The sequence below is a fragment of the Punica granatum genome, chromosome 2, assembly GCF_007655135.1.
Source record: "Punica granatum isolate Tunisia-2019 chromosome 2, ASM765513v2, whole genome shotgun sequence".
NCBI lineage: Eukaryota > Viridiplantae > Streptophyta > Magnoliopsida > Myrtales > Lythraceae > Punica > Punica granatum.
In genome coordinates this window covers 7,251,200-7,276,523 of record NC_045128.1, presented here as the reverse complement: position 1 = coordinate 7,276,523, position 25,324 = coordinate 7,251,200, and the positions used below count along the sequence as shown (strand labels likewise).

At 36.5% G+C, this 25,324-nt stretch overlaps 4 protein-coding genes across 5 annotated transcripts; 1 reads left to right on the top strand and 3 right to left on the bottom strand.

Moving 5' to 3' along the window:
- Positions 1-7,255: 7,255 nt before the first annotated feature.
- On the bottom strand, positions 7,256-10,950 carry LOC116193559 (afadin- and alpha-actinin-binding protein A). Its single transcript, XM_031522303.1, has 16 exons — positions 10,806-10,950; positions 10,676-10,704; positions 10,464-10,575; positions 10,287-10,384; positions 9,839-9,935; positions 9,669-9,758; positions 9,524-9,586; positions 9,313-9,387; positions 9,162-9,227; positions 8,998-9,075; positions 8,572-8,682; positions 8,411-8,488; positions 8,202-8,321; positions 7,807-7,850; positions 7,695-7,719; positions 7,256-7,540 (listed from the first exon to the last, which is right to left on the bottom strand). The coding sequence occupies exons 1-16, from the start codon at positions 10,836-10,838 to the stop codon at positions 7,532-7,534; spliced, it is 1,128 nt and encodes a 375-aa protein (XP_031378163.1). The 5' UTR covers positions 10,839-10,950; the 3' UTR covers positions 7,256-7,531.
- Positions 10,951-11,751: 801 nt separating this feature from the next.
- LOC116194327 (probable small nuclear ribonucleoprotein F) lies at positions 11,752-13,918 on the bottom strand. The gene is made up of 5 exons (XM_031523116.1): positions 13,768-13,918; positions 13,164-13,251; positions 13,039-13,076; positions 12,840-12,904; positions 11,752-12,067 (listed from the first exon to the last, which is right to left on the bottom strand). Exons 1-5 carry the CDS (start codon positions 13,771-13,773, stop codon positions 11,998-12,000), a joined length of 267 nt encoding a protein of 88 aa, XP_031378976.1. The 5' UTR covers positions 13,774-13,918; the 3' UTR covers positions 11,752-11,997.
- A 171-nt stretch (positions 13,919-14,089) lies between these two features.
- Positions 14,090-17,921, top strand: LOC116197940 (mitochondrial outer membrane protein porin 4). Of its 2 annotated transcripts, none has more exons than XM_031528221.1 (7): positions 14,090-14,238; positions 15,190-15,280; positions 15,467-15,534; positions 16,144-16,254; positions 16,362-16,448; positions 16,583-16,791; positions 17,364-17,921. In XM_031528221.1, exons 2-7 carry the CDS (start codon positions 15,232-15,234, stop codon positions 17,662-17,664), a joined length of 825 nt encoding a protein of 274 aa, XP_031384081.1. In that variant the 5' UTR covers positions 14,090-14,238; positions 15,190-15,231; the 3' UTR covers positions 17,665-17,921. The 2 variants fall into 2 exon arrangements, with proteins under 2 accessions (XP_031384081.1, XP_031384083.1); XM_031528223.1 differs by lacking the exon at positions 14,090-14,238 and adding an exon at positions 14,312-14,576.
- Positions 17,922-18,241: 320 nt separating this feature from the next.
- LOC116193591 lies at positions 18,242-18,643 on the bottom strand. The gene has a single exon (XM_031522331.1). It carries the CDS (start codon positions 18,641-18,643, stop codon positions 18,242-18,244), a length of 402 nt encoding a protein of 133 aa, XP_031378191.1.
- Positions 18,644-25,324: the final 6,681 nt, after the last annotated feature.

Sequence of the window (25,324 nt, the reverse complement as noted above, 5' to 3'; positions counted from 1 at the left end):
TAGCCTTTTTTTTTTTTGACTGAACTTTTAGCTCTTTACAGTAAAATTTTGGGTTAAATTTCAAGTTTTGTATTTGAGTGCGAAAATTCGAAATAAAAAACTTGTTTCATAAGTAAATTCTTTTTTATTTTTTAGAAAGCCTAATCTTGTGCCACCATTCATTCACCTTTTAATTTGATTATATACACATAGAAGTACTGAGTTACAGGGAAAATTATAACTTTAATGTTTTATGCATAAATACGAAATTCAACAAAATATGGTTTGATAAATAACATGAATTATTTCATAGAATGTGGTTCACCTCTAATTATTACCGGCAATATATAACAAGCTGAGGTTTGGCAGATTCTATAATTAGTTATGCACCCATCTATTAAAAAAAAAGCCATGAAATTCTGTATGCAATACATTTCGAATTTATGAACAAGGGAAAGAAAGTGATGATCAATTTCATTAGATGACTAATTGCTTCATAAATGTAATGTAAATTGTCTTAACTTAGGATTCAGAGGAATGGAAATCTGCGTGAATCTCGAAACTTATCACGTTACACTTGACGATAATTCGGATGTGTGGAGGGCATACGATGCATTTGAATATAAACCCTATATTCACAAAAGCTGTTGAACTAAAATGAGAACAAAACCAAATTCTCTTCACACATTTCTTAAAAGAAAAAAGACTACTTGTAGTAGATTTATGCAACTTGCTTTGCATCTCTTTTGTTTTCTTTTTAATTTTGAAATTACCCTTCGAATTCCATGTGCTCATAGGCGGGAAGGTTTTGAACTACAAGAGTCCCGAAGCTCGTAAATTTTTACGGTTGTTAAGTTAACACCTTGATGTTCATGTGCGAAACTCATATTTATTGAATCAAGATGGGATGTCGCAATTCATGCATTGTCATGTATATCTTATAATAACACAACTAGAACTAGAAGCCCCTCTATATGGCCGAGAAAACTATGCAAGTAAATAATAACATGAAGGCATGATTTGTCAAACCTAACTCACGCTAAGCTTCATTTAAAGGCATTAATCTACTCATGTATCTTGGAAAAATGCGATCATATATAGTTGAAAATGCCGAGGCATCTCTCGGGGAAGATATCACCAACACATTAAAAATTTGCAACTTGCCCTTAAATTTGGCAGATGACTTGCAATTTTCTTACCATAAAATAATTAAGCTTTTTTATTTTACTAATATCCAAATCTTCAATTTTTGTGATTACGACAGATATACCGAGGGGGATACTTCATATGCAATATGCAGACATTTACTCATATATATGTACACATATTCACATATATACGTACCTATGTATATAGAACGTATGTAGATCAATTCGACAATATTCCATGGGCTATACCATATATTGGATAAAACTAGGGCTTCATCTCGACGTAGGCATGAACGTAAACAATGAATCTTTTGTTCTTTCTTTTAATCTGGGCGGTGTTGACCATTGTTTTGTAACAAGGATTATCGACTGATGTAATGATATCGAGTGGGATAATGGATTGTGCAAATTAAATTCCTTTTCGATCCCTACGTCAGCATTTCTTATCATATTAATTGATTCTTAATTTCACTATCCAAACCTCGTTCAATGTCTCCAGCACTTAATTAAGTAAGTACTCCCCATGTGTCTGACATCCACTAATAATATTACTAACATCGGAGATGAGATTATTGTACAAAATCAATGTATTAATTTAGGAAATTTTTAATATTCACCGGCCGCATGCTGATGTAGTTCGAGGTAACTGGGAACAGGTGGTCGGGTCAACTCATGTGATTCCAGTAACATACTGCCAGATTTTGCTCGATAAGAAAATTATGTCATCTATAAACCAATTAATCTTTTTTTTTTGTAGATATAGCTGATAATTGTTGATCAATAATTAAAAATTAAAAAATAAAATGGGTTGCAGGTGAAATAGGTTTAGAACAGATGGAGGGTGTGTTTGGTTTTAAACCAAAAAATGCATCTTTGGTTTCGGTCTTGATTTAGGCAAACGCTCTCACCGGTTCCATATATAGTCATGAAAGGAAATCTCTATCACACAAATTACACAAAATTCTAATAATAATTAAAGTTTTTATTTTCTCGCACAACAGACTCTCTCCCTACTATTGTTCTTCGTATCAAAGTACAAAAACCGAACTGAAGTGGTCGCGGATTGTGCCATTCTAAAGGACTAATATGATGTAGGAGAACGGTACCTACAGCTAGCCCTGATGAAGGTGATCTACGTATACCGTATATGTAAGTGCGAAAATTTGGTCCACACTCCTAGTTAAGTTTGGCGTCCTATTATAGGAGTTTAATCACCATAGCTTTTAAAGAAATTAAATAAACTACATGGAAGGTCATCGATTCAGTACACATTTTATAGATCAGTAACTACGAATATTGATATTCTTTTAAAAGAATCTTATCCTTTCTCTCAATGGGACGTATAATGCATTACATACGTATAATAATGTTTTAATCGGGTTATTCTATCCCACCTTAAAATAAAAGAAGAAAAAAAAGAAGAAGAAGAAATTCTTACAATGCGTGAGGCTCATAAACTATTCCCCTACTCCCGTATCCCTAGCTTGGCTAGTATTGTCTTTCTTTAGGCCTGGCTGCGGCGAATTCTCTTGAAAGAAGGGTATGCCTTCGTAGTTTTTCATACTCGAAGTTCATATTCCATGCATATATTAGAGCCACTGAATCAATACTAGGAATAAATTAGGTCTCTAGATCGATCTATCGCTTGCTGGCATTTTGAGAGCAAAATGTATGTCTAACCTGAAAATGTTTGAAGTGGAAATGTTAAGAGTATACACTTATGTTGGATTGAAAGTCTCCAGCCCGTCTAAATCTACTAATACACGATAAGTACGATAAGCCTATAAATTCGGTCAATCAGTTCATTGTGAATGATAGGAATCTATTGCTATCTCGGGAAAGTAAGACCAAACATTGACTTCTTCCTGTTGTCCTACCGATCAGTGCCGAGTATGTATGTGGGGAGTGCAGTACCACCTGCCTTGGAACTTATATCAATTGTCTTGTGACATTTAACGTTTAGGCCAACATTGCTTTCTGTGTATTTCTCATTGTGCAAAATCCAACAACTGAAGTAACTGCCCAAAACATACAAAATCATGACGGAGAGACAAAGACAAAGCAGTAGAGGGGAAATCCAATCAATCAATCAAATTAAAATCGAAAGAAAAATTATTCTTTTTTTTTTTTGGGCCACAAAAAGAAAATGATTAATTAAAGATGCAAAAAGTGGACACGGTATACCAAACCCCTCTTTCTCCTATTATAGGGAGCACGGGGAGTCCGTGGACCTGCCACCGCACCTCTGACACGTGGCGTACACCCCATTAAACATTACGTGTGCTGTATCCAGCGTCACATGTCGGATGGCATTGATTCCTAACCATTTTCCTAATTATTACTTGATATTTTCTTCCTTTGTGCTTTGTCTATTTCCATATTAGGTCTTCCTCTGACTCCGAGTAGCTCGCAAAGTGTAATAATCAGTAAATTATTTTCGCAGACTGGTGCAATAATCAGTAAGGTTCGACATATTAAACTCGATATGTTTATGAATGCAGTACGACTAATGTATATTGGATACATATGTTATCATGTACCCCGAAGGGTATGAGATAGAAAGACTTCATGATAACGTGTGGCTGGCTTCTCGATACATTTGCAAATGTCTCTCTAATTTACATGCAATTGTAACTACTACAAGAACGAATATGGTAGACCAGAAATCATTTAAGAAGATTCTATATATATAACGAATTTGGTGATATAAGAGATCTGATTCGATACATTTATCTTTCATTTAATTAATTTCACATGTTGGACCTTGAAAATTATTCCAGGTCGCGTACGCTTGAGGGAAAGCATCGAGTAATAACCGATAAAAACATACCCCGTCTAATATATAGATACACGGTTGTGATCGTCTCAAAAATCTACCGTATCCGAATGGACTTTTTAAGTTCAGGGGCCTCTTCACAAATATTGCACAGCTCGATGAAAGAAAGGTGAGGTGAGGGGGGATCTTCTTGGGTGGGTGCGGTTGGGTTGGGTCATCTTCAAAAAGGGGACACTTCACTGTTTTTGACGAGCGCATTGGTACTATCGATCACGCAGCGGATCAAATATGAATATCTCTCTTCTGAACTTCCATCATTGAAGGCATCAAATTTTTATTTTTTTCAAAAACGAACATAACTACAATGAAATAAAAATTAATAACTAATAAAAGAGTATCGATAATCTCGCATCGAATCTCAAACCTAAAACATCTTTGTTATCAGATGAAAGTATGAGCCACCGCGCTACCAACTCTCTTTTGATTCATCAGCGGCATCATTAATACATAAAAGCGACATACACGTACATATACACATATATACAAGCACATGTAAGCACACACACTTGCCCAGCCAATTAATTATCTGATAGAGATGGAACGCAAGTTGCAGACTGTTTCATGTTTCTCCCATGCATTAGTGGTTCTTCCAAGGTTCACGATTTTAGAGATGAAGGGAGAGAGAGAGAAAGAAAGAAGCGGTCCCACATGGTGATAGGATTGTATATGGAAATGAGAGAAATCTATACTTCGAGAGATGCTATTGCATATGCCATGCCATTGCTTTCTCTTTGATCGGTGTGAGCATGCAAACGACAGGGTATCGAATAAATATTAGAAGTGAATAGGGGTGTCGTGATAGTTGTTTTCCAATTTATTCTTTATATTTTTCTCACCGACAAGTGCGTACGTCTTGCATGAGCAATCGGTTTTTGCTCTAATTTTAAAATTTGACTTACTGTAAGCTAGTAGGATGTCAAGCATGGAAAGTCTTTTGAGTCTTTTACATCGGAAAACCGGCTCTCATTTCCTTTCATGCGCAGTAACGATTCCATCTCGATAGCCGGCTGATTGTGCAGAGGACGGTTTAGTTAAACGTCAGCCAACACGAGGAAAAACGATTAAAGGTTCTAATCTCAGAGACGACCGATGAAGACTAGTCCTTGTTACCCGATGCGAACTTGCAGTTGGTTATCGTCTCGCTAGTAACATGCGAGAGACCAATAATACGGCCATACTTCAGCGTCGGCACGCTTTCCCATTTTCCCGGTATGGCTTGGACTGGACTGGGCCTGGGTTGCCCACTCACTACTGGGCCTGCTTCTTGGGCCTACCCTGAGATTGGTTGGTCTTTGGGTTTGAATTTGAGGCCCATTTGGTCATTTTGCTTCAAGTTTTTAAAGCAAACAAAACCTTATGGTTTTGATGGAATGGACATCCCAGGACCATATCGAATGCGCTAAATCCATATGCCTAGAAAATTGCTAACATCGAAAGGATCAAAATCGTAAATAACACTCATATACGATAATCTAATAGGCAAGTCGAATGCCTCGAGCGATTTCGATGATTTTGTCACGAAAAAGAAAATAACACACATACCGGTTCGTCGCAAATATAAACAACTAAAAGCGCCATTTGACCAGTTCCTTTGCCAAGATGTGGAATTTTGAGGCAGAAGATGGATGAAGATGCGAGTCTCGAGATGAGGTGGAGCTCGAAGAAGACCCTGAAGAGCTCGAACTCGAATTGCTTGAAGCCGTTACGAACTCTGCGCCTGATTCCCGAAGCATGTTCTCCCGGTAGCCTGCCCTGGAGCGAATGTCCGCGCACTCGAGGCCATCCACTGATCTCCTGCCCTCGACCTTCCTAAGGTTCCGTTGTTTCTTGATCTTCACCCAGAACTTGACCCGGGACCAGCCTAAGGGGCCAGATCCCTTCGACGCCTCAGGGATTTTGGGCCCTGGCAATAGTTCCATATTTGACAAGAATGGCGGGGGGTCGATCGATGGCACAGATTCGGCATTCTTTGGCGGTGTTTTGGACATCCCGGGCTGCATTTCCCAATTGAACGGGACATTCCCAGGCGAGAAATAGAGGAAGCCATTCGACGAAGTGCTTCCGACCGATGGATCCCTTGATATGATCTTCCTGAAGTAGGAGCCCTCTCCTCGAAGAACAGAGAAATGTTGCTCTTCTTTTTTCTGGGAAATGTCTTCCATTGTTTTTTTTATTTCCCCCTATGTTGTTTTTTTTTTTTTGACAATTGAGTTCTTATGAGAATGGCCTATCTGTGTATATAAATTTCGAATCCGTGCAATTAGGATGCACAATAAATTCATATCAGATCCGAATTAGGAAATTTAATGACGTCTGATATCACAACATATCTCCCTTAATTAATAAAACTACCTTTGTTTGAAGGTGCTTTATGGAAGTAAGAACCAGACTCAGTGAGAACGAGAAATTAAGAGCAGTGTCAGGTCTTTCGACTCAAAACCAAGAGGTTTCTAATCGACTTCTAGGATTCCTATTCCCCTTTATTTCCCCTTCTCGTAATCCTTATCAGACCACCTAATTTAATTTTTCATTATTTCATGCGTACTTTTCCATATTTTTCCAGTTTTATAGACTTTAACCATCAATATCTCAATTTCATGATAAAGTAACTCTCCGTTCGCATACTTGTATCATGATCACGATCACGACGATAGTACTCGCACATTTTGACAGTCTGAATCGTTGAGTCAGGTCGAATGATGATCCTATGTTTCATTCCATTACGATACTGTAATCAATATCCCGAATGTGTGTTCGTCGAGACCAATTTGTGGAAATTACATTCTAAATTGCTCGGATACTCATTCACTTACTAGTTATGTATTGACAAGATATTTCCATGCATTTCTTCAGTTTCCCGTTATATATAGATATAGATGCATATGCATATACACATCAAACTATGCTTATAAATCTTCTAGATTTGATGCATTAAATTGGAAATCTACATATGAAATTACGAAAAGAGCAATAGGAAAATTCCAACCGTCCCTTTTAAATTACGGGACCAGTAAATCTTTACCGGAACTCAATGTCAGGCAACAACCCGACTGGGGGACAAAATAAAAAAAAATGACATAAATTGATCAGAAAAGACGCGAAACCACAAAATTAATTAAATAACTTATTGACAAAATAATTTTTTTTCAATTTACTTATAAAAACAAAGAGGACCTTATCGAGATACTAAATCGGGTAGAGCCTGTATGCATTAAAGAGGATTTTCATGACGCTTAATCTACCAAAACTCGAGAATGAATGAATGCTTCAGAATCTGGGTCGACAAACAAAGGAAAGAGTAACGATGATGAATATTCACCAAGCTTATATCACGCAAAATAACTTGTCCAAGATGAAGCATTACATATTGAAAGAGTATGGCATCGATACACTACCTAAGACATTTTGCTAAATAGATACCCCGAATCAGATCTAGTTTTAGAGGAATAATACATGTTCGGGTTTTGCTCAGCCCAGCCCTTGGTGTCACTGGAAAGATCTGGGCATCCACGACAACTTAAGTTGACATTGATGCAAGCGGGAGATTTTTCAAACTCTCTTCTTCAAGTTAACGCCCCTGATGTCAACAGATGTCTATATATAAGGGACTGAAGAAGTATACAGAGTTTATCGCAAGAAGGAAACTAAATGCTTATATTCCAATTATTCTGCAACAGACAGTAACAGAAGAGGGAAAAGTCACAAATGTAAGATCAATGATGAGATCATACCTCCGGAGATGAAATGATCGACTCCCTGTGAGAAATATAAAATCGAACATCAGTCTAGTGGTGATAGATGCTTCTTACGTGCAATTCACCAAATACATAGAGAGAGCCTAACCTTGGTCTTTCAGACTTTGCAAGATGCTTCGACATTATGGATGCCTGCCAAAGTATCATGCAAGTTAGATTTCTGTTCCATTCAACTAGGCCTACAACTGAGAAAACAGAAATATGCGACCACAAGTTTTCGCAAAACAACTGAACTTTAAAGTAAGAGACAGATGGCAATAGTACAAACTGTAAAGCTCCTGGCCTTTACAGAATCAGAACAGACAAAAGATACAACGTTTATGTATGACTGAGCAAGTTCTTAAGAACCTCCCAATGAGCCAATCTGCTATTCACAGTAACATAAAATTCACAGGCTAAAAGATTATAATTACAAGGACAAAGCTAGATATCCCGAGCGAGCATCTAAGAAGCATTAAGCTGCAAAAGAACAAAATCCAATACCTGCTCCTGAATGATGCTCCTTGCCTCAACAAGTTGAGCTTCAAGTTCAAGCTCTCTCTCTGTAGCTTCACTTGTAACTTCTGCTTCTTTCTGAGCATCTTGCAATTGGACCATCCGCTCCTTCAGAATGAGATGAAGACAATCAAGCAGTGTGACATGACCATAACTTTATTACATTAAATTAATACCATAAAAAGTATGCCAACTACCTTAATTGAAGCCATTTTATTCCGAAGATTTTCTTCTATTTGATCTCTGGCCATATGCAAAGGGAGGTCAAAGACATCCTGAATACATTTGAATGAAAAGAAGTTACATAATGCAGAATAACAAAGATATTATGTTAATATCAGTTTAGAGATCTTAATACCGTCTTTCCACCCAGTGGAGATTGGGTGACATCAGCTTCTCCTCTTCCATTGACAGATTGAGATTGCTTGGTCAGTCCATTTGGAGCATTAAAAAAATCACGCATATCCGTCTGCAGATCAACATTGAATGCAGTACTCATTAAATTCCATTGCGGAATAAAAGGGAAATGCTTCCCACTTTAATGCTTAAAATTGCTAGATGGAATAGAAGAAATTGGCAATTGAGATGTCGAAAATGCCCCTGCTGTCCATCCTACTGTCCTGTTCACCCAAGAGAATCCCCTACGGTTCAGACACAAGCTGGCAGTTTCTTCTTCTTTTTTTCACTTTCTTCTTTAACTATATTTCACGGATAAGTATACAATGATTGTGTAAAAGACCAAGAGATAGGGAGAGAAAGACTGGTAAAATTATTGTCTCGATACCTGCATAGAACGTAGCAATGCTCTCAAATCATTGTTTTCAGCCATCAACTCTTGGTTTTTGGCTTCATAAGCATCTACCTGGCCATGAGAAGGATATGTAAATATTTGTTAGCACAAAAGAAATCTACGAAAATAAGAACAAAGAAGAGCATGATGTTTCTTACAATCTTCTTGTAGAAGTCATTATCGGCCTTCTTCCCATTCCAAGTCCCACGCTGCCGCCCTTCTTTCTGTTAAGACACAAATTGTTCAGGACCAAATGACTGAATTGATTGAAGTGCAACCAATTCAGAAGAAAAAGGAGTCCAGCAAAACCTGAAGCAAATTCATTATTTCCATGCCTGATTTTGATTCCTTCTTCTTCTCCATCAACACTTGGTTTAGCCTCTCCTGCAATTAGAAAAAGATAATTATAGATATCCATCCAGACTTGAAAGCAACCTTTCTGATCACTCTCAGAAGACCAACTCCATGCATCATATCCTTTCTTATCCGGTAGTTTAGTCCAGGACAGGAATAAACAAACCTGCAACTTAATGTATTCCTTTTCTTTTTTCTTCATCTCATGGATCTGTTGAGTCCTCACTTGCTGCCATATCAAAAAACTGAAACGTATAAGCATCTCAACTATATTATATTTGGCAGCAATGATTCCCTCAAACTGTTCTAACCTGATTGCCAATGACCATCCTCTGAAATTCATCCCTTTCCTGTTGTAGCTTTTCAATTTGAGCCTTAAATTGAGCAGTAGCTTTGGCTTCCTGATAGTAGGGAGATAATACACTCAGCAACCAAAGACCTCATGTAACATGAATTTCAACTACAGTTGATGGATTCTCACAGTCCGGGTAATGGTTGCAATCTCCCTATCTTTGGCCTGCAGCTGTGACTCTAATCTTTCGACTTTGGCCTCTAACCTCGATATGTCAGAAAGCAGTCTACAACATCGAAATGCAATACATCAGCATAAGTGCACAGAAAGCATAAACATTCAACCAGCTCTCTCCTTCAGCAGCTATGTCCACACCAAATGGCCAAAGCTAAGCTTTTTCTCTCAAGTGAATATTCTTCGAGATTCAAGCTCATTTTTGCTGCTTCAAATCAACAGCGCTTGATGAAACCGTCAATCCCTATAAATCGCAAAGTACTTACCGTGCATTCATGACTCAAGGAATTTTGCATATCAAAACTGAAGATCGGCCTAAAATTGGACAGCTCACAGACGAGATGAAGGGGGAAAACATGGGGGAAAAGAAGAAAAGGAAGCACTGCGGGAAACGACTACTGACCTCTGCCTCTGATCATTAGCAGACTCCCTGAATTCAATGTCGCGCTGCCTCTGCTGAAGCAGAGAGTAGATGCAATTGCAAGTTCTCGCGATCGACACCTATCACAACACCACACAGATCACAACAAAAATCCCAGCATTCAAGCTGAAAACGCTGCAGAAGAAGGTAAACCCGCACCGGATCATTCGCGAATAAGTCGAGAGAAGCTGGAAACCCGAAGGTAACAAGCGTCTGGTTCAAGTACTTGGCGCACTGCTCCAAATTCCCCGCATCGGCGAACGTGTACTCCCTGCAAGACAAATTGAAGCCCTAATGCATGCAATTCCCAAGAGCAGGCGCCAAATGTAGACGACTGCGGGGAAGAAAACCTAGAGCGGAGAATCACTCACCCGATCGAGAAGGCGGACTGGGAGGACGGCTGCCGAGCAGTGAAGCATAAGGAAAGCAAGCAAGAGTCAGAGAGAGGGAGTGAAGAAGAGTGTGATCGGAGGAGGAGTGCGCCAAGCTGAAGAAGCTTACCCGGAGATCAAAGTCGGCCTCCGTTGGCGGCATTGCGAGCGCGCGCGGGAGAGGAAGACGACGACGAAGAAGGAGATGAGGAAGAGGAGGAAGGAGTCAGATAGATCTGTGGGGAAAGTGACCGCTGCGGATTCTTTAAAAAAATTTGAAATTTTGTTGACAAAATAAAATAAAATTAGACTCTTTTTCCTGTAAAGGGGGGGACTTGCTTGGACTGACGTCTATGTTGGTTGAATGAAAACTTTGGATTTTTCTTAGCCAAAAAGATATAAATTTTAAAATGAAAATAATAAAAGCTTTTTGGTATCAATTAAATTTTATTTTTTTCAGTTTAAACAGAGATCCGGTAGTTTAGTAAAGTAATAGGGAAGCAAGATGTAAATGGCACAATAAATTTCTCATCGAGATAAATCGAGTCTAGAACCTGTTGATTTTAGAGGACGTGACAAAGATAATACGCGTATGTGTATGTACGGTTTTTATCCTTGAACTTGTTGGTCCCTCTATTTTCAACTTGTCCATTCAAGTCCCTCAATTTTGACATATTTTCATACGACTAACCCGAAAAACAGTTTGTGTGCTATTCCGTTTAATGAAAATCCATTTAATCACTCGTTTTTATTTTCAAGATTAGGAAGAATCGTCCTTACGTTAATTTTGATAAAAAAAAATTATCTGATTCTCTTTGAAGAATTAAAATTTAAAATTTCTCAAATGAAGAGGGGAGGTAGAGAAGGCCACTGCAATGGATCATCGCAGGTGAGCTCACTCGTGGTTGGTTATGGCTCATGGATGCCATGCCGGCCTTCGTCGATTACCTCAGTGAACAAAGGAAGAGAGGGAGTTCGAGAGTGAGAGTAGAGAGAGAAAGATAACAACAAACTCACTGCGTTTGCTGAAGCACCAAGACAAAGACAACCTTGTCTTGCAAAAGGACTAAAGCAACTATTCCTCGTAAGTTGAGGACAAAAGAAGTCATAGTGAATAAATATGTCATTGTCACCACAGCTCATAGAATGCAATATACTTCACCATATCCTACAAATTTCATTACAAATCACATTAGGGTTGATCAGCCGGAATGGGAACAAATTTGTCCAGTCTCGAGACCCAGAACATGTCAACCGCAGTGTCTTGAGAGAGTTCAAGCAAATGAGCTATGACACAGTAACAAAAATAGCACCATGAAGCTTCAGTCACGATCAGCATCTTCTATTTCTTCATCCTCCGGGACGCCTCGAAGATACAGCACATTGTTGCATCTGCGGAAAGTAAATAGTGGAGGAAACTTCAGTGACCTTCCACTGGTATGGATACACAATAATGCATGTGCAGCCATGGTCCTAAATTGATGCACTCTTTTATTGCCCATCATGAGAGTAAATAGTAAGTTGCACTTCCACCAACCATAACTTCTACACCTAACCTTTGAAGTACCTTCCCCAAGGGAAGTCCAAAATTTACAGGATAATGTTGGCAGAAAATTACAATATGAATATGACACAAGGAATTATTGATAGTAAAATGACAAACTCAATAACTACACCGGTTATACCCTATCCACCTAGAAATTATCATGCTCAGGTTCACAAGAATCAAAACATGAATGCACTACGCTAAAGAGGAATCTCCAGCAATGTGTTTATCTAAGGAAACATAGGGGAACAATTACTTTTCAAAATGGAATAGAGATAATCATTGTCTAATTCTGTTAGCTTTTTCCTAGAACCTCCCCTAGCAAAAAGAAGTGTGTTACTAGTAGTGACCGAGGCATAAATCTTGAAACGCCTTTTTCGGTTTTAAAAGGATGGTAAAACAGGAGGAATACTTCAGCAGGGATGTTCAAGCTCTATTCATTTGAAATTGCACATTTCAGTGCAGAAACTTTGCAAAGATACCTGATCAAAATCTATCTTGAAACTCTTTTTTCGGTATTAAAAAGGATGCTAAAACAGGAGGTATACTTTAGTAAGGACATTTGAGCACTATTCATCTGTAATTGTACATTTCAGGGCAGAAATTTTGAATAGATACCTGATCAAGATCTCCCCTAAGCTTCCAGTGAACTGTCCTTCGATATATTCTTCAGTATTTGCCAACTGCAGAAGGGGTCAAAGGTCGAAGTCAGTGATATGGATTAGTGTCTCACTGGACTAATGATTTCAAATAACAATTAAATAAGCAAAATCTAATGCAACTATCAAGTAAACGAGGAAATAGGCCAATGGCTCACCTGCAGGTTCATGTATGAATCCACAGACACGAGAAAACCTGTAGGACGAACAGCAAAGTAATTCCTCAAAAATTCGTCCAACACACTTTCGAACGCTGATAAACAAAAGTGGGAAAATTCATTACCTTTGTATTCCATGCCCCATTTGAGCTTCACAATCACCGGCTTCCCAGTCAAGTTGTTCAGGAAAGGTTTCGGGTTGACCGGTATCGTCTGCCATATCAAATTAACTGGTCTTCAGACAACTTAACAATACCACCAGAAAAAAATTAAGCAGACGACAAATGTAAACACTCCGAGCTAAAAAAAAAAAAAGCAGCATCTCCATAGTCATCCAAACAAAGCAGGAAAACAGAATTTTCCACCATCCCTCACTCTAAACTTCCATCAAATTTCCTCATAAACCCAACATCTTCCGATTTCAATTTTCCAACATCAATCATCATGCCGGAAATGAACCCCATACTAGTTTCCGAACATCTCGTACGAATTAAATTATGCTTATAATTACCAATCATAATTGGCAACGACCTATCAACCCTTCTAACAACAATAAGAATAAAGTTTTTGCTATGGAGAAGGAAAATTATCTCAATAAAATTAAAAATTGATGCGCAATTTTGAACCCAAGCCTAGATTAAACCAGTCAAACACGCACCCAGAATCGAACAACAGTAGTATATCGATGCCGTGAATCAAATCGACTGCGAAACGCGTTGAAGCACTTACCGCCATTGGAGAGAAATGCAGAAGCTTTGGCAGCAAAGAAGAATCCTCTCTTCCACTGAGGTCTAGGGTTTAAGGTCGCTTCTCAGTCAAAGATAGACCTTTTATTTTCCCCCTTTTTTCTTTTTCTTTTTTTTCCAATTTATCATATCATATAAATAAGATGTTGGCCAGCCACGGGCCTGATGTTGGGCTTGGGCTTGGGCCTGAATCAGATATTGGCTCAGGACTTGAGTGAATGAGGACCATCGGATCATTGACTATTTCGGAAATACATGAAACCACAAGGACTATTTCGCAAAAACCGCCCTACCGATGTGTCACCTCTCTCTCTGTGGCCGCCCTGGGAACGAACAGGGACGTCGAATGAAGAAGGAACCTTTCGAATAGAAAACAAAACATCCAGCAGGGTGGCGGCGGCTCCACCACCAACGGTCACATTTCCTCCTCCGCCGCCCACCTGAAACTTGAAAGGTGTCCCTCTTCTCCGATTTGCTCCTATCATTTCAAATTATGTTCCTTTCTTGTGCTTGTTTCTTCTGCTCCTCCCGTTAGGATTGCGAATTTTCAGAGAGGGGGAATCAATATTCAATAGCCCGCGAGATAATCCGTGAAAACGCATCCATATCACTGACAGGACAAATGGGCTTTGTCTCTGATTCAGATGTTGTCGTGGGAATTCTTGGTTCTTGGAAAGGCCATTGAGGGCACCAGAAATTCAAGAAATGGGGGGTGTGCTTTGGTGCATTTGACTTTTCCATTGAAGAGTGATCGTTGTTGATGTAGATGTTGGTTTACAGTCTTGATTGAATGTATGTCCCTCCGATTGAATTGATGACGTGTTGTTAAGCTTGGTTATTTCGTCATTGAGAAATCAAGAATTAGTGAATGGATAGATTCTTAATGCTCATTGATACTCTTTCCTGTCCTCTTCGATGAAAGTTCGTTCAATCTTGTTATAGGGTCACGTGCTGAATGCCTCAAAATGATCATTTTTGTATATATGCAGATTTATTTGCCCCTCGAAGTTTATCTTGCATTAGAAATTGGGATTCTGAAGTTAAAATGGGGAAACTGGGCATATGAAGTTCAATTCGGGAACTAGTTTAGTCTATAAAGCGTTTGATCTGTGTATCGTCAAAACCTAGTGGTCAGTGATGGAATCTCGGAGGACTTAGAGGGGACAGTCTCCTGTGAATTTTTTTGGGAGTGCTGCATTTTCCATTTAAATTTTCATAAATTTCTCTTAGTGTTTACTCTTTAATTACACACTCTCTCAAACTCCCTGTCTGATTTGCCAAGAAAGAGGTGATGAGTGATGCACCTTCATTTTGTTTGACCGATCATCTTCATTTGTATCGTATAATTTTGTACTCTTAAAGGCTGTCGAATTTAGTCAGAAATGAGAGATCATGTCTCTTGCAGGTTTATCGGAGAAGTTGTTAGCTGTTTTATCATCCAAAAGAGATGGGGAGTGGTCCAGCTCCATTTTCTGATATTGGCAAAAGGGCAAGAGGTGTCCTTCATCTTTTCATTCAATATTTCTCTTTCCTCCGGAAATTCGGTTTAGAATGATAAAGTTGTTGCTGCAAACTTGTTCTTGGTTCTAGTCGCTTGACTTTACAAATGACGCCTTGGCGTTCTATTTAGACATTATATCTGGTTTTGCATGCTTGATGGAGGATTGCATTCTTTGGTGCAGACCTTTTGACTAAAGATTACAACTTTGATCAGAAGTTCACTTTGACGATCCCATGCTCCACTGGCATGGTAATGTCACAAGTTGCTCTCTCTCTCCCCTCTTCCCTCACGGTTTCTCTCAATGCTTTAGCACACTGTGGCATCTGAGCTTCTTGGACTGCAGTTTTTTTCCCTCTTTTTTTTTTTTGCTCTTTTAAAATTTTTCCTCCTCCTGCATCATCTCACCTCATAGGTAATCAAATAACTGTGATCTGCATCTTAGATATTAGTCATTTGACATAAATCTGCTCCTAAAGTTCAACTAGTTAAACGCACTGGACATGGATTTCATAGAAAATCCTGGATGAAACTTCCAGGTCCAAGTAAATTTTTTGTTGAATGAATGAGTATTTATCATGAAAAACCATATAAATGTTGTTATTTCTTGTTGGCAACTGTGTCCATTGGCTGGAAATTTCTTGTTTAAACTTATGATTAAGTGCTTAAATCCCCATTCTTTAAATCCATTTGTTTGGTGCATTGCTGTTTTGAAAACTTTAATGTCAAGTTCATGCATTGCTTTCTACTTACTCTGTTTTGTGTTTTGCTGTTCATGAATTGCTTTCTACTTACTCTGTTTTGTGTTTTGCTGTTTAATCTAACTGTGCTTTTTGTTTCGATATCAAACTGCATAAGCAGGGTCTTACAGCAACAGGCTTGAAAAAGGACCAAATTTTCATAGGTGACATAAACACTATGTACAAGAGCCAGAACATAACTGTCGATGTGAAAGTTGATTCATACTCCAATGTAAGCATCTTTCTCTTTGACTTCATCTATGGCTTCAGAATGCATCTTTATGCCTAATTTCTTTTGTACCATCTTCGAGTTTTGTTCATTATTTAAATTTTCCGCAGGTGTCCACAAAAGTGATCGCCAGTGATATATTACCTAATACGAAAACAACACTTAATTTTAAAGTACCCGATCGCAAATCAGGCAAGGTTGGTGTTATTGTAGTTTAATTTAATTTGACATAATTTCCCCCTTCGCTCTTGCTGATATCAACATTATTAATGATTAGCAAAGGCTGACCAGTGAATGACATGTCTGTGCGTATATATATTATAAATATCAGTTGGATGTGCAATACCTTCACCACCGTGCTGCAATCGAGTCAAGTATTGGGTTGAACCCAGCTCCAGTTTTGGAGCTTTCAGCAGCACTAGGCAGTAAAGATCTCAGTTTGGGTGGAGAAATCACACTTGATACTGCTTCAGCTTCTTTGACCAAATATAATGCTGGGATTGGGTTGAGCAGGCCCGATTTTTCTGCAGCACTCTTGTTGTGAGTATCCCAATAGTATGTGACAGTTAGCTGTGTACTTTTCATATGATAGAACTAGCAAATGCCTATAGGCTACGAGGATGGCTATATTGTGAATATCAGATCTGAGTCTCACATCAAGTGGGATGTTCAACTCGGCCAAGCTTTGATAACAACAACTAGATTAGTTCTTGTAGTTATGAGGAACCATTAAATTAAGGTGGTGTTTGATAAATTAAGTGCTTAAAAATTAAGAACTTAATTAGTTAAGAGAAGAAATGTATAGGAAGAAGGGAGTAATGAACAAGTATGCGAAAAGTTTTGTGAAAGATAAAGAGCACCAATAAGTGAAGAATGACTTATTTCATTAAGTCAAAATATTCTACTTTATGAATTAAGTGATTTTTTGCTTAATGATTAAGTAGTTTAGATCTTTATCTCTCATCTTTCTCTTTTTCTTACATTCATTTTCTCTTATAACTAACTTTTAGAAGCAAACACCACCGAGTCAATTCGATCTATATATGTAAGGTTTCCAGTTTCTGGCGTTTGTGATTTATAAGGAAAATTTTCCCCTTTACCCCCTGATGTAGGACTGACAAGGGACAGACACTGAAGGCCTCCTATATCCACGCCGTGAACCCAACCAACTCGGTCGCAGCCGAGATGACTCACCGCGTCTCCACCTACGATAACAGTTTCTCCGTAGGGAGCTCCCACATGGTGGACCCGCTGACTACGGTCAAGGCCCGGTTCTCAGACAACGGGAAGGTGGCTATGCTATGCCAAAGAGAGTGGCGACCCAAATCACTGCTTACTCTCTCATTCGAGTACGATACCAAGGTCTCAAGTTCTGCTCCAAAGATGGGCCTCGCTCTTGCCCTGAAACCTTAATCAGCGCCATCGAGGCTACTCTGCTAAGTTGCAACTCCCTCAGTTGTCTATTCTATTCTTTGGAAGACCATGAAGCGTTTTTTGAATGTTTTGGTCCCAAAGGTTGTGTTTGGGAAACTGAAAATTAGTAGTTGCCGCAGGGAATATGTTGGTTCCTGGAAAACTTGTAGATTCACAATCAATCACACTGACTACATTTAATTGCAATCGAGAACGATGATACGATTCTTTGCGTCGGGCTGTTCCGGCGAGATCAATGAGAGCATTGCATAGTATAGTCTTATGAGATTAAACAAATGTAGGTGAATCTTCAAAATGTTGTTTTTCACTATCCATATCAATAAACAAATGTACAAAGCTTGATAAATAAAAAAATAAAAATAAACAAATGTACCAAGAAAAACCAAAAATGCACTGATTGACCAAAAGATATAATACATGAATGAAAGAATCAAAATGTGATGAAATCTTCAGGAAAAGATAAAGCAGACGCCATCACCAAGCAATTGGTACGTATCAATTTCCTCCCGAACTTGTGCACAGAATGCTTCGAGATAGAGGAAAAAAGGTCGTCGGATTAGGGAGATTTCATGGACCCCAAGCTGTTCCCTCTGCAGTACCGAAGCTCGAGAGAGATCTGTCTCTCCAGCTGAAGCTGGCGATAGAAGTTGGCTATGAACATATCAGCCTTCTTATCGACATCATAACAGTATTGGTCGCTGTAGGTCGGGCTGCTTATCGTCCTCTGAAGGGACAACCTCCTCGAAGGAGAACTGTAGCTGCCCGAGCGGGCATCACCCGACTCGACCTCATCCGCACATAGCCACAGCCCCGGTCTGTCGCCGAAGCTCAGGCGGCGGTGGCTGATAGAGCCCCCTAGAGCGCCCGAGGAGATCCATCTGTGGAGCCTAAAGTTGAGGAGGAAGCGGACCTTGTTCACGGCCTTCCGAAGGCGGCCCAGGATCGGCCAGTTCTCCATGTTCTGATTTCCGCAAACTTTCTTGTTGGAGGAGCTAGCTAGCGTTGTACTATGAATGAACTCTTAGGAATTAAGATTGTGATGAAATGTGATGGTCGAAGATTTGATAGAGACTGGACAATTAATGGATGAGGAATGGGACATGGCGGGGACATATATATAGTCGAAGAGTAACCGGCGTCGGAGGCGGCTTAGAAGTTACGGGGTAATTGGTCTTTGCGTGCTACAGTAGTTTACGTTAAGAGAATTTGCACATGTTTGACTATGCATGAGGCAAATATAGAATAATTTCGAACTGGGTCAACTAGTGGACCGAGTATTTCTTTATGTATGATCGTATCGAAATCACCACAACAGATGGAACATACCAAATGCGTTTTTCTTTTTCCATACTTATCAAAAAACGGAAATGCTTTTGATGAACAAACTGGATGGATAACTCATCGAGTCTGGACATGACTTAGTAAGTAGATCACGTAAGAGGGGCTCCAAACCCATAAGAATATGTAATTCAAATTACTAATCCTATATTTTTTTTTGTTAAATTTCCTAAGAAGATTCATGACGCGTAGTTAGTCTTTGAAGAGGCTTAAGTGATTGTTAAAGTAATAAGGCGTGGAATATATTTGGTGATGTGAGATTAAGGGAAGAGAATTATCTGGGCAATGATTGTACGGTAGAATTTTTGATACACGAACTTTAGGATTTTAATTGTATATTTGGTTTTAGAGTTAAGTATAATTAAATTTTGATTTTAATTGAATTGTAATGATTGTGTAGTTGAATTATAAGAAAAAGTAATGAATAGTTGAAAATAAGTAATTATTGTATTATTGAATAGTAGAAAATGTAATAGATAGATGAAAGAATTTAGTATTAAAATTGAATTAAATTATTACAAAAATAAAAAAAATAAAAAAGTAATAATAATGTTATTAATTTTTATTGTGTAGTAATTAGAGTTAAAATTATAATTAAAATTTTAAAAATATGATTGCGAAATCAAACTGGGAGTAAATATGATATGAGACAAAGGAAGGTTGAGACCAACTACCGCATGCCAGCTAGCATTCTTGAAAGCCAAGTACATTAATTATTATCACGCAGTTTTTGACTTTCTTCGACGATGACGCATAGAGTTATACATACATATATGTACATATACACACATATATATATATATATATATATATATTTACACTTAACATGATTAATTACATTAGTGGTCCAAAAAATTTTATGAATATTTTAGGTTGGTCTAAAATATCTTTTTGTAACTTATTGGTATAAAAAGTTTTAAAATTATTTTAATGTAGTGCATTCCGTCAATTACTTCTGACGCTGTTAATATTTTGCTGACGTGACACGTTTTATGTGTCACTTTTGTTATGTGAAACCAATTATAGTGCGTCACCTTATTTAAGATCATATAAAATTTTAAAAAGTCCAAAAAAAATACAAATTTTTTTTAAAAAAATTTTAAAAAAATTAATTTTAAAAACTTTTAAAAATAATTTTAAACTTTAAATTTTAGATAATTTTTATTATTTTAAATTTTAAATTATTTTAAAATGATTTTTAAAGGTTTTTTTCTATATTTTAGTATTTTTATGTATTTTTAAATTATTTTATGTATTTTTATTGGACTTTTTCAGATTTTATATCATCTTAAATGACGTAACGCACTATAATTGGTTCAACGTAACAAAAGTAACACGTAGAACGCGCCACGTCAGCAAAATGTTGACGACGTCAGGGGCAATTGACGGAATGCACTGCATTGAAACGGTTTTGAAACTTTTTGTACCAATAAGTTACCATAAAAACATTTTGGACCAACCTAAAACATTCATGAAACTTTTTGGACCACCGGTGCAATTAACCGTACTTAAAAAGATAAACCGTATAATTTTTTAGGCTTAATTGCATAGGTGGTCTAAAAAGTTTCGTTATTGTTTCAGGTTGGTCTAAAATGTTTTTTTGGTAACTTGTTAGTACAAAAAAGTTTCAAAATTGTTTCAATGTAGTACATTCCGTCAATTGCCCCTGACGCCGTTAATATTTTACTGACGTAGCGCGTCCTATGTGTCACTTTTGTTACATACAGCCAATCATAGTGCGCCACGTCATTTAAGAGAATATAAAATCTAAAAAAGTCCAATAAAAATACAAAAAAAAGTAAAAATTTAGAAAAATAATAAAAATTATTTTTAAAATTCTAAAAACTTTTAAAAATAATTTTAAACTTTTAAATTTAAATTTTACATAATTTTTATTATTTTTAATTTTAAATTAAAAACAATTTTAATTTTTAATTTAAAAATATTTAAAAATATTTTTTAAAATTTTTTAAATTTTTTTAAAATAATTTTTATTTTATTTTTTCTATATTTTTTAGTATTTTTTAATTTTTTTTGTATTTTTATTGGACTTTTTCAGATTTTATGTTCTCTTAAATGACATGGGGCACTATGATTGGTTTCACGTAACAAAAGTGACACATAGGACGCGCCACGTCAGTAAAATGTTAACGGCGTTAGGACAATTGACGGAATGCACTAAATTGAAATGGTTTTAAAACTTTTTGTACAAACAAGTTACCAAAAAAATATTTTAGAACAACCTGAAACATTCATGAAACTTCTTGGACCACCGGTGCAATTAATTCAAATTTTTAAGGAAAAAAATTATACATTTTTAATTAGCAATAATATTATAAATAAAAAATTGCTATTGGCACATTTTCATATCTATATATGTCCATAAATCGGCACATCATTATATTGTTAGACAATGACATATGAGTCCAGTTTGATTATACCGATTATATATATATATATATATATATATATATATGCATGCACATCACACTATGCTATGAGCCGTTGACGGTAGTCCATCTATAGGATCGTTCGCATTCGCAATCTTTGGTGAGAGCTCACCCATGTGCTTGATTAATTAATTCATGTGCTTGAAGAGTATTCACGAGATCAAATAAGAACAAAATTCCTTGGTATACGAAGTACATGTGCTTGTTTTGAATCCTAAATTTATGAATAGTTTTAAAGCGCATTCTTGCATTTCTCCTATGATTCCTCTTTCTTTTTCTTTCTCTCCATGAAGAGGAAATCTTTTTGGAATTAACTTCTCTCAGGAGATTCCTTAAAGGGAATTAATTATAGAGATCAATCGGAGAGCATAACGTCATTCTTATCGGACTATGTAATGAACTAATAAAAATCTTGTTAAATAGCAAGATATTTATTATTTAATAATAAATTTATTATTTTTTAATATAATAAAATACCTATTAGGTTATAAAAAACTTGCTAATTTATAATAAAATTATTATTTTGAATATAATAAGATTGTTACTGAAAAACAAATTCCTTGCTAAATAACTTAGAGAATCCTCAAAAGCAGGAGTCTCCTGACCCTAGATACTCCCATCCTTTTTATGGTAGACTGGGCGAAGAAGACCCGTGCTTAGCAGTGGGAGATAACAACTCAGTTAAGGTTATTTTTAGGAGAGAATTATATATATATATATGTTAGAAATATAATTAATTTTACAAAAATTAAAATATTAATTCATATATATTTGTAATACGTATATAATTCTAGCTAATTCCTCTTCATTAAGAATCTCTTAATGTTTTATATGTTGCCATTATAGCTTATCATTATTGCAATATATATATTTCGATAGATGCGATATATTTCATTTGATCCCAATACCTTTTTTACACATAATATCATGCTAGGATGTACTCAAATATTACAAGAATCTTTGATTTAGTATAAAAAGTAAAAATATATGGAGTGCATTATAATGTTGCAAAAATTCACCATATTATAACAATACAACAAATTTTTAAATACAAAGTATTATAATTATTGTAATTTTGCTAAGTGCAAATTTAATTGAAAATTTCAATATTAATCTTATCTAAAAAAGCATACGTGAATGCGGGAGAAAAAATAAAAATCCATCTTAATAGTACATGGATTGAATATAAAAAGGCACAAATTCATAAATAAGTGGTATTCATTGAGAATTGTAAGTGGTATTCAAAATTCATTTGAAGCATCTCGCGACCATGACCAACCAAGCGATGATTGTAAATAGGCTGGAGTGACATTGCATTTAATCGAAAAAAGAATTAGGATATTTTCAAAGTCACGTTTAAAAATCATCGAGCCCTGTTAATTGTAATTGACAGTCGAAATTCATTTAAAGTATCTCGTGATCACGACCAACCCAATGGAGGATTGTCAATAAGTTGGAGTAATCTTGCATTTAAATGAAAAAGGAATTAGGGTTATATTTCAAATGATACGATATGATAAAAACTATTTAACTTGCGGTGGCGACTTGAAAGAAAATTTTTATATATAGTTTAAAAAATATAAGAAATATATTTATATATATATATATTATATATAATAAGCCTTACATGATATTATAAACAAATATCTACAAAATAAAAATAAAAAAGTCAAAAATTTGATAGTTTGACACATGGAGATTATAAACAAGAGATTAAGTGTATTAAGATATAATGAATATGAATATATTATTTATTTTATTTAAAAAATTAGGAGTTAAAGTAACAATGTCAAATTAAAATTAAATTACAGGTTAACTCCATGAACTCAGCAAGATTATATCTAGAAGCTAGAATAATTGAGAGTCGTACGTATTGATAATTGTCCATGTGATGGATCGAGAAATTTCGGACACTTGAGGAATGAATCCATGTATTTTCCAGGAAATTTTTCAGTGATTCCAGGGAAATTAATTCCATGCCTGTGAAAATGATAATGCCAACTAGAAATAAAGCATTTGTTATTAATTTATTATTACTAGTCAAATTTATTTGATTAATTAGCTGGTAAAACCCTAATAAGCCCCCTCTTAGGGTACCCGCACTATGTGTGGAAGGGATTAAAAAAAAGTTAATGACAAATTTTAACAGAAGAAACAAAAAAAAAAGCAAGAATAATGCGACAGATCGTGTGATTTGAGAAATTGAGGAGGGAAAACAGTACTTTTTTTTTTTTCGGATCAACATCAGTAGACGCTATTCTTCAAAGTTCAAACTCGAACTTTAGTACAAAAGTCCATATCTGCTAGGCCGAACGGACAGGGGAAAACAATATTAAATGGACAATAATGTAATATTAAATGAATAATATTATCCTTTTACTTATTTATTTTATTTTAGATTATATGATAGTTAAATTGAGAATAAATGATATTTTCTAGACCTTTTATTCATCCTATAAATGGGGAGGTTGTTACAAAATTAGACTCTTATAAGATAAGATAAGATATATATTATATATTAGTTACTAGAATTTGTTTTAATTAATTAGTTTTCATAATTTGCTTTGGGATTAAGGCTTTACATTGACTAGAACGATTTGACAAAAAAGATGATAACCTTGTACGGTTTTTTTTTTTTAAGTGCCTCCTTCTCAGATTCCTTCTTTGACAATATATATGCGTTTTTAATCTCCGTCTGTAGATTGACTTTTCCATGCAATAGTATTTGAACCTTTCCATATATTTTCACAGAGCTCATTTTTCATCTTGGAAGTAACTATTTTCCCATACGTACGACTTCGGGGGTGTTTGATAAAACTTATTTTGTTCAGATTACTTAACAGTTAGTTGGTCAAGTGTTTGTTATAATCTTGGTTGACTCTCCGTGAGATTACTCCTATGTTAGGTTCGTCCAATGCATTAACACGATGAGACGGACCAGTGAGAATCGTGTATATATATATATATATAGTCTAGGAAATTGTAGGGAATGTAAGGGGGACAAAACTAAAATGCATACATAGAGTTTCTGCTAGCGAGTTGATGCATAGAAGCGAATGCAACGAAAAATGTAACTAACACTTTACGGCCGCATCGGTTTCTTTTAAAGCGCTAACTATATATACCGAAAAACGAAGTTTAATTGCAGACGGATTTTGGTCTCTCTTTATGTGATGAGTATTGTCTGTTTTTTATACCAAATCCATTAGATTTCGTGCTTAAAAGGCGCCTAGCGATACAAGGGATGGTCTTTGCTCGTACGTGCTGTGCATCGGCCTATGTCTCTCTTTCCGATATAGGATTTGGAAACCTCATCATCCCCTAAACAAGGGCTTGGACAGCAGAGCACATGATTTTGTTCCTTTAGACGAAGCCAGTGACGAGGTTGTGGGCTCTAAATCTGCGACATGGAAAGTCTGCCCGAAAGGTATTATCGACCTTGAACTAGGCCCCAATTGGATTTGATATGCAAAAGACACCTCTTGAGGGAAGGGGGTGGCTTTTGCGAGCTTGCCTTAGTCCTTTTTCACTCTCCGATATCGGATTTGAGAACCTCATCAATGTAAACTACAGTCTTCTGGCATTAATCTAAATTGGGGGAACTTTTTTTTTTTTTCGGTTACAATAGGAGGCTCATGACTTAATATAAGGAAATGGAAATGAAATCTAAATAAAGGGGCACGGGTAGTCCCATTGGTGAGAATCAAACTTGGAATCTCTAAGTTATCAGGTGATAGTGTTAGTTACTGCACTAATTGAGGGAATATTTAGACCTCTCTCCAGACACTTTCTATAAATTATAAACGACGGAATTACTAATTTTATTCGTCTGAAATTCACACGTCAAACGA

Coding starts and splice junctions, on each gene's coding strand:
- LOC116193559 (XM_031522303.1), bottom strand. CDS start 10,838: ATGCCGCCAACGGAGGCCGACTTTGATCTCCGG. Junction 10,705..10,805: donor AGGCCGACTTTGATCTCCGG/GTAAGCTTCTTC, acceptor ACTGCTCGGCAG/CCGTCCTCCCAGTCCGCCTT. Junction 10,576..10,675: donor CAGTCCGCCTTCTCGATCGG/GTGAGTGATTCT, acceptor TTTGTCTTGCAG/GGAGTACACGTTCGCCGATG.
- LOC116194327 (XM_031523116.1), bottom strand. Junction 13,077..13,163: donor ATGGGGCATGGAATACAAAG/GTAATGAATTTT, acceptor TTCGTCCTACAG/GTTTTCTCGTGTCTGTGGAT. Junction 12,905..13,038: donor ATTCATACATGAACCTGCAG/GTGAGCCATTGG, acceptor CCCCTTCTGCAG/TTGGCAAATACTGAAGAATA.
- LOC116197940 (XM_031528221.1), top strand. CDS start 15,232: ATGGGGAGTGGTCCAGCTCCATTTTCTGATATTGGCAAAAGGGCAAGA. Junction 15,535..16,143: donor TCCCATGCTCCACTGGCATG/GTAATGTCACAA, acceptor CTGCATAAGCAG/GGTCTTACAGCAACAGGCTT. Junction 16,792..17,363: donor TTTTCTGCAGCACTCTTGTT/GTGAGTATCCCA, acceptor CCCCTGATGTAG/GACTGACAAGGGACAGACAC.
- LOC116193591 (XM_031522331.1), bottom strand. CDS start 18,643: ATGGAGAACTGGCCGATCCTGGGCCGCCTTCGGAAGGCCGTGAACAAG.